The sequence below is a fragment of the Chondrus crispus genome, genomic scaffold, assembly GCF_000350225.1.
Source record: "Chondrus crispus Stackhouse genomic scaffold, scaffold_37, whole genome shotgun sequence".
Classification (NCBI taxonomy): Eukaryota; Rhodophyta; class Florideophyceae; order Gigartinales; family Gigartinaceae; genus Chondrus; species Chondrus crispus.
The window spans coordinates 448220-455627 of NW_005179283.1; the positions used below are offsets into that span (position 1 = coordinate 448220).

At 58.5% G+C, this 7408-nt stretch overlaps 3 protein-coding genes across 3 annotated transcripts; 2 read left to right on the forward strand and 1 right to left on the reverse strand.

Moving 5' to 3' along the window:
- Positions 1–2001: 2001 nt before the first annotated feature.
- On the reverse strand, positions 2002–3024 carry CHC_T00006190001 (hypothetical protein). The gene has a single exon (XM_005718299.1). The coding sequence runs from the start codon at positions 3022–3024 to the stop codon at positions 2002–2004; it is 1023 nt and encodes a 340-aa protein (XP_005718356.1).
- A 101-nt stretch (positions 3025–3125) lies between these two features.
- Positions 3126–3452, forward strand: CHC_T00006191001 (hypothetical protein). Its single transcript, XM_005718300.1, has one exon. The coding sequence runs from the start codon at positions 3126–3128 to the stop codon at positions 3450–3452; it is 327 nt and encodes a 108-aa protein (XP_005718357.1).
- Positions 3453–4024: 572 nt separating this feature from the next.
- On the forward strand, positions 4025–4999 carry CHC_T00008732001 (pyruvate dehydrogenase E1 alpha subunit, mitochondrial precursor). Its single transcript, XM_005718301.1, has one exon. The coding sequence runs from the start codon at positions 4025–4027 to the stop codon at positions 4997–4999; it is 975 nt and encodes a 324-aa protein (XP_005718358.1).
- The last annotated feature ends 2409 nt before the right edge of the window (positions 5000–7408 follow it).

Below are 7408 nucleotides of genomic sequence, written 5' to 3' on the forward strand. Positions count from 1 at the left end.
GGTCATCTTGCCTTGATATACCATAATTAGAGCAGAAGACGAGACGCCGGAGCAATTGCAACAGGCCCAAGCTTTAGCTTTTGGGCGGGTGGGTGCCGTGCGAAACGTCTGGCCAGCGGCGGCTGCGCCGTGGCTGCGCGGATGGGTGCGTGCGGGCGCTTGCGACAAGTGGCGCCAATCGCGTCGCGCCGCGCTATCTCGCCCGCATCTCGCGCGCGCGCGCGCGCGCCCATTGGCTGGTGCTCGCGCGCCACCGAAGCGACGACCGCGTGCCAAAATATCTTGCCCGGGCCTACGCGCCATATATCGCACCCTCCCGCGGTAACAGGCTCCCCCGGTTCTTTTCTCGCCCTTGCTGTTCACGCATGCACCACGGCCACCCCCGATCACTTTCTCTACCCCATCTCTACTTCTCCGCCATCAACTCGGCGCGCTCCCACGCCTCGCTCGCGTTCCCCGCACAGCCCCCTGCGCCGGCTTCCCGCGGCACGAACGCCCCGTCGCATTTGCGCGCCAGTTTCCTATCGCGCAAGCCGCGGAACCTTGCGCTTGGGCCACCCCGTCGTCATTTCGAACCGTCCATCCTCCCCTTCTCACCACTGCCGCTCACTTTTCACTCTTGACTGTGCCGAAAGTATCCTCGCCTGCCCGGCACATATTCCCTCACTGTCAGCTCTCCGTCGCCCGTGTGCTACGGAATCTGTACGTACAGTACCCTGGGTACTGTATCTTCCCGTCGCAAACACCCAACCTCACTACACCGCTCCACCGTATCAACTGCCGTTGATCGCTTTGCACACGGTACGCTATCACTTCCTCTACCCGCTCTTGCCGACAAGCAGAGGAAAACCCTCTCCCCTCACTGCACTGCATCAAAACATGTTTTATCCCCTAATCCGTCAACCGCCCCCATCGCTACCACTATCATACTGTACCTGCTGCCCAGTGTTTACCTCACAGAGAACTTCTTAGGTATCCAGTTCCTTTTTTTTCTGCATCAGCCTGACATCAACTACTAGTCATTTTCACATGCACGTCACACCTCACATCACCATAACACGCTTCATCCATCCGGAGCCCAAATATCTACCGACGACTGATCGAATTACCAAACGCTCTTTCCCAGCACACGAATCAGATCATAACTGTGGCACTGTACCAAACACTCACCCGGGTTCTCCCTGGTTGTAAATAAAGTTTTTTATCATACGCGATATGCACCGTGATTTTAATACAATTCTCAATAAACTCAATTACAGTAGGGGCAAAAGAAGCCAAAATGGCAAAAAAAAAAAAAAAAACACCCCCCAACTCCACTTTGTCCGACCGCTCCGCCCGCCTTCTGTACACCACCACCGCACACCTCACCGTCGAATCCATCCATCACCACCTCCCTCGACCCCCGTCCCCTGCTCCTTCCCCAATCAACCGTCCATCCAACCCACTCCACCTTCATCTGCCTGCAGCTGCAGCGCACACCGCCACAGCAACCGACTCGTCACCGCACGCCTCAACATGCCCGCCGCCTTCCAACCCTCACACTGCGCCCTGCTGCGCCCGCGCCCGCACGTGCGCCCACCTCGCCCCGCGGCATGTCCATCGCGGCCCGTCTTCTCCTCCCTGCCCGCGCCTGACGATCCGATCCTCGAAGGCGACTTGGTGGCCTACCGCCTTCCGCCGGCCGCCCGCTGGACCGTCGCCGCCGTCGTCTCGCAGCCCGCGCCCGACATCTTCACCGTGCGCCCGGTCGTGCAGCGCACCCTGCCCGCGGAGAACGGCACGGTCGAGCTCTTCGTCGACTGGCACCCGGCCGCCCCAGAGACCTCGCTCGCCGCCGCTGCCTCCCACATTCGCCTCCTCGACGCCGACTTCGAGGAGCGCGTCGTGCAGGACCGCATCGAGAACCCGCATGGAGAGATGTCCGAGTACTGCTGGCGCGTCCGTCCTGACGTACTGCGCGCCGCCACCGCCCCGTTCGCCCCGCCCGACCTGTGACCGCCGCTACTCCTGCGCCCCGTTCGCCGCACGCTGCCGCTTGGCCGCGCGGCTCGCGCGCTTCATCTCGTACCACTGCTCCAGGTCCTTGTGGTCGTCCAGCGGGAACTCGCGGTACACCTTGTCGCGGAACCCCAGCACCGGTACCAGGCGGAACGGCTTGCCGTGCAGCTCGTGCGAGCCGTACGACACCACGTCCCCGCCGTCGTGGTCCATGATCGCGTAGTGCTCGGTGAGGAACAGCCGGTCGAACGCCCCGGATACCGTGCCCGCGAGGGAGAAGCGCATGTACATCGTCCCCGTGCGCATCGCGGGGAACTTGGGCTGCGACATGGGCAGCGCCACACGCACGTCGAGGCTGCGCTCGTCGAGCTCGTACGTGCCTATGCTCGGCGCGGGCTTGTCGCGGTCGACGGAGGACAGAGCCGACGAGTGCCACCTGCGGACGCGCTTGTACGCCACGTGCGGCAGCTCGGGCGACGTGAGCGCCACCACCGTGCCGTCGGTGTAGAAGCGTAGCAGGCGGTAGTACGTCACCAGGAACACGGGGGCTTGCGGCTCGGCCGTGGCCGCGCGGCTCGACGTCTTAGCATACTGGTGGCGCGAGACGTAGATGGCGTTGGTGCGCAGCCGCGGCCGCCGCGTGGCTAACAGCCGCCACGTCTTGTACTCGTACAGCATGTGCTCCAACGAGGCCGCGTCGTCGCCCGGCCAGGTGCGGCGCGCGATGCGCCGCCAGTGCCGCGGCTCGTACGCGTGCGACAGCCATTTGTTGCACACTTGCGCTGCCGCGGAGAGGTGCTCCGGCTCCAGCCGCGAGAAGATGGAGTTGAGCACCTCCGAGGGGAGGCTGAGAACGGTGTACACAGGGGCGGCGGGCTCGTCGGTGGAAGGGCCTGCTTCGGACCTCGGCTCGGGTTGGTCAGAAGGAAGGGCGGCGGGGGAGGGCCGTTTCGGCTCCTCTAGAAGGGAAACGAAGTCGGTTTGGAACAGCCCCAGCCAGGGCTTCGGGTGGAAGAAGATAGTCATTGGAAATCCATCGTTGGTGAGTTGGTGCAGAAGAAGCAATGCCGGGGATGGGGGGAAGACGGTGGTACAAGTTGGGAGGGGTTGAGGGGATGGGGGATGGGATGGTTGAAGCGAAAGAGGTTGCGGGCGAGGTCGAGTGTGTTTGTAGTGGTGGAAAAAACGAGTGCACCGGACTGCTGACGTGCGCTCGACAGCAGTCTTGTCACAACGCGGGTGGCCAAAAGGAGCATGCATTCCAGGAGTCTGTCTCGTCGCCCATCCGGCTGCTCATACGGGAATCCAGATTGCTACAAGTACACGTGTACGATACGTGTACACGTGCTGCACTGTATGACCCGTGGCACACGTGGTACTGTAATTTTGAAAGCCAGTCATGGAGAGATACCATGCTATCTCTCTGCGCCAATCGCAACCGCTTCCAGCAATGATGAACCGAGTGCCCCATCGATGCAATTCGCTCCGATCCCGCTCCGTCCTGCCCTCCCACCACCACCCTCCCGCTTCGCATTCCTCCTCGTCGCCCGCCGCTTTGCTCCCCGCCCCCCTCCCACACACACCCGCTATGCTGCGAAAAGCCGCCGCAGCCCTCGCCGTGCGCGCCGCCGCCCGCCCGTCGCTCCCGTCGCTCCCGGCCCTCACCACCCGCGCCCTTTCCGTTCAGGTCAGCTACCTCCGCCATTTCTCCACCTCCCTCTGGGCCCGCCTCTTCTCCCACCGCGACCCTTCCACCCCCGCCGCTCCCGCCCCGCGTCCCGCCGCGGTTCCCGATGTGCGTGCATCTCGACCTTCCCTCGCATGCGATTGGCCCCCACGCCCCGCCCCGCCGACCTCCTCTAACCGCCGTTGTGTGCTCATCTCCATCTTCCTCCCGCGACAGGTCCCAGATCCCACGCCCGAGTCCGTCTCGTTTGAAATCACCCCTTTTGCTACGCACAAGATTGACGCCCCCGAGCCCGTCGCCGTCTCGGGCGCCGACGAGTTGCATGGCTACTTTCGCTTGATGTACCGCATGCGCCGCATGGAGATGGAGGCCGACTCCCTGTACACGCGCCAGCTGGTCCGCGGCTTCTGCCATTTGTACAATGGCCAGGAGGCTGTGGCCGTCGGAATGGAGGCCGCCGTTACGTATGATGACTGCCTCATTACCGCATACCGCAACCATTGTCAGCAACTCGCGAGGGGGGATACGGTCGAGAGCATTTTATCGGAGCTTACGGGGAAATACTCGGGCTGCTCAAAGGGGAAGGGCGGCTCCATGCACTTATACAAGCCCCAGAACAATTACTACGGGGGAAATGGCATTGTCGGCGCCCAGGGGCCCTTGGGAGCGGGCCTAGCGTTTGCGCAAAAGTACAACAACACTGGCAACGTCGCCATTACCATGTTTGGAGACGGTGCAGCGAATCAGGGGCAAATCTTTGAGGTGATCAACATGGCGGCTTTATGGAAGTTGCCGGCTATTTTTGTGTGTGAGAATAATCGATATGGCATGGGCACGTCTACGAAGAGGGCGTCCGCATCGGAGGAGTATTATACCAGAGGCGATTATATTCCGGGTATCCGAATTGACGGCATGGATGTGCTTGCTGTGCGAGAGGGCATGAAGTTTGCTGCTGATCACGCTCGTGAGAATGGGCCGATCTATGTTGAGATGGATACCTACCGTTATAAGGGACATAGTATCTCGGATCAAGGTTTGGGCTATCGATCCGTCGATGAAATTAACGTGGTCAAAACGAGCCGGGATCCTATTGATCGTGTCAAGCTCCGCTTGATTGAGAATGGCTGGGCTACAGCAGCGGAGCTCAAGGCCGAAGAGAAGAAGATCCGCAAGGAAGTCGATGCCGCCGTTGTGGTGGCCGAGACCGCCGAGCAGCCGCCGCAATCGGAATTGTTCGCTGATATCCACTCTGGTGAACAGGGATATGTCCGCGGCACGCTTATCTCGAACGGGAACACAAGTCAATCGGCGTAATCGTCAGTTCGCTCGCAATTTTGGACGCGTAGTAGAAATGAGAAAAAGAGTATGATGTGCCTTATCTCTACTGTACATTACAGCAGTACGATTCTTCCTGAGAACATCTCGCCATCGATACCTGAACGTTGTGTATAGAGCAGCGATATCCTCGATCCGTACAACTCTGTCGAATTGAGCAAATGCTGATTGACCTCGGGGGGTCAATGCCGCCAATTCAATCACCTGCGTCAGGGTCAAAAAAGGTGCCAGTCCGTACCGTTGACGGCATCACATCAGAAAGATTGTGGAGTGCGAGCGAGAACCAACCGAGATATTGCTTTACGTCGTAAGCGCTGTCTAACTAAAAGCCTGGACGTCAATAAAAATCCCTGATGTTGAAGCCGCCCATGTCTAGATATACACCGCTTTCCAACCGATATCTTTCATGAGATATGCAGCGCGAAAAGCTGTTGGCGCGAAATGTACAGGTTAGTTTTTTTGTTGGTCTAACGATCTAAGAGTAGCAGTTGTGTGCACATTTGTTAGTTGTTGTCTAATCAACTCCTCAGAACGCCTGAGAAGCGATCTGAGCGCGAGTGAAGTGTTCGGAGAGGATGGCGCGGCAGGGCCCCATTTCGAGTGGCGACAAGCATGTTACAGTGCAAATGTCCACCAGCTCGACACCCTCGATCTCTGCGATATCCACGGCCATCGCAAGCGAAGCTGCTGCGATCACATCAGGTTTGAACTCTGCCATCAGGTCCAAGTCGTAGAGCGCGAGATCCAGAAGGCAATTTGCAATTCTCTGTAGCTCGTACGATTCCTCGGTCTCGGCATTGTCGTCAAGCTTCTTGTCCGATGGCGTGAATCCCTCCGACAGCATCTCCTCATCACACTCCAGGTCATCTTCGTCCCCCATATCATCCAGGCAGTAGCATTCCCCCTCGCAGGTACACATGTCCATGTCCGCTCTGTAACTCTCATCATCACTGTCATCATCCCACAGCCACGTCTCCGACGGGTCGTCCTGCGAAACGGAAAGTGCAGGTACGGCCTTCCCCTTCCCCTGCCACTCTACCTGGGCCTCTGTCTTTCGCATTGTGGCCACAGCGTTAAATCGACGACGAAATAATGAGAGATAAAAAGTGAGAAAATGGACCGGCGTTTTGGCAACTAGATCCCACCCCAAAACGGTGAGCATCGTGACCTCCATTTTGCGCAATGCCTCTGGAGTGTACACGCCTTCACAGAGATACGAAAGATCCGCCACGGTGGGCACTTTGTTCCCAGCTTCCTCGCATTTAGCTGCAATAAACAGCGAGGTGATGGCGCATAGCTGCCAACAGTGCTGCTCCATAGGTCTTCCACTCATGTACCAGTCCATGTGGCGTACTGCGAGGTGGAGTGTGCTTGATTCAAACTGAAAACTAGCGCAGACTTCAATAAGCCAATTGACGACGACAGGGCGCTTCGGGATATAGTGAGCATTGCCGATCTTGTTCATTCTTCTGACGAGGGACGACTGATACGAGCGATGGCGGAAAGCGCTCTTAAGCATCTCAGCGAGGGAGAGCGACTCAGGACGGGTGATGGGGAAAAAGGGGTAGCGACGGCGGCGAACTAGAGGAGTCAATGGAGATGAGAGCAGACACTCGATTGGATGCAGGTGCGGGAAGGACTGGCGCGGGTGATGGGGAGGAGTGCTGACTACGGCACCCTTGGGGTTTGTGGCAATATCCATGATGAATCAAGGTGTATGAGGTGGGCTTTGCAGCTTGGGGTAATATGGCGATGCGGGCGAGCTATTAGGCAGGCTTCTGGTGAGCGGATGGGATCAGCGTGGCAGGCTGGAGTTAGGGAGTTAGGTGAGTCAAAAATGACAAACTAGTAGGAAAAATGTTGGTCGTGTGGTGTGTGCAAGGCACACTCGTTTCAATGCTGGGTACGGGTGAGGGCGACGTTGATTTTGATGGCACAACACAAGAAGCAGAGTTGTACGAGAGATTGCGAAAGCGGAAAAGCAGATGGGATTAGGCGATAAGAACGAAGGTGTGAAGCTACAATGGTTGGTACATGTGTGGTGCGGAAGTGACAACACCGGGGAGGATCGGAGTTGGTCGGAAAGGTTGTCGTGAACAAAAGTGACCGAGGCGAGTTGTGGATGTAAAGACCGTCACAAGGTGATGGGGTTGCGGATGGGCAGTGGGGGAGTTCAAGTGAGAAATAATGAAGGGCGAGAGGGCAGGAGGGTCTCGGGGAGCGGGATGTGGGAGGAGGATAGGATGTAGCCGTTGAGAAAGGGATGGGGGAATGGTTCTTTAAACGAGTCGTGGAGAAGTCGGGTTCCTGCCGGGGTCAACGGCGTGAGGGTGTGGTGGGGGTGGGGCGAAGCTTATACACTGGGTGATGTAGTGTACAGTTGTGTAG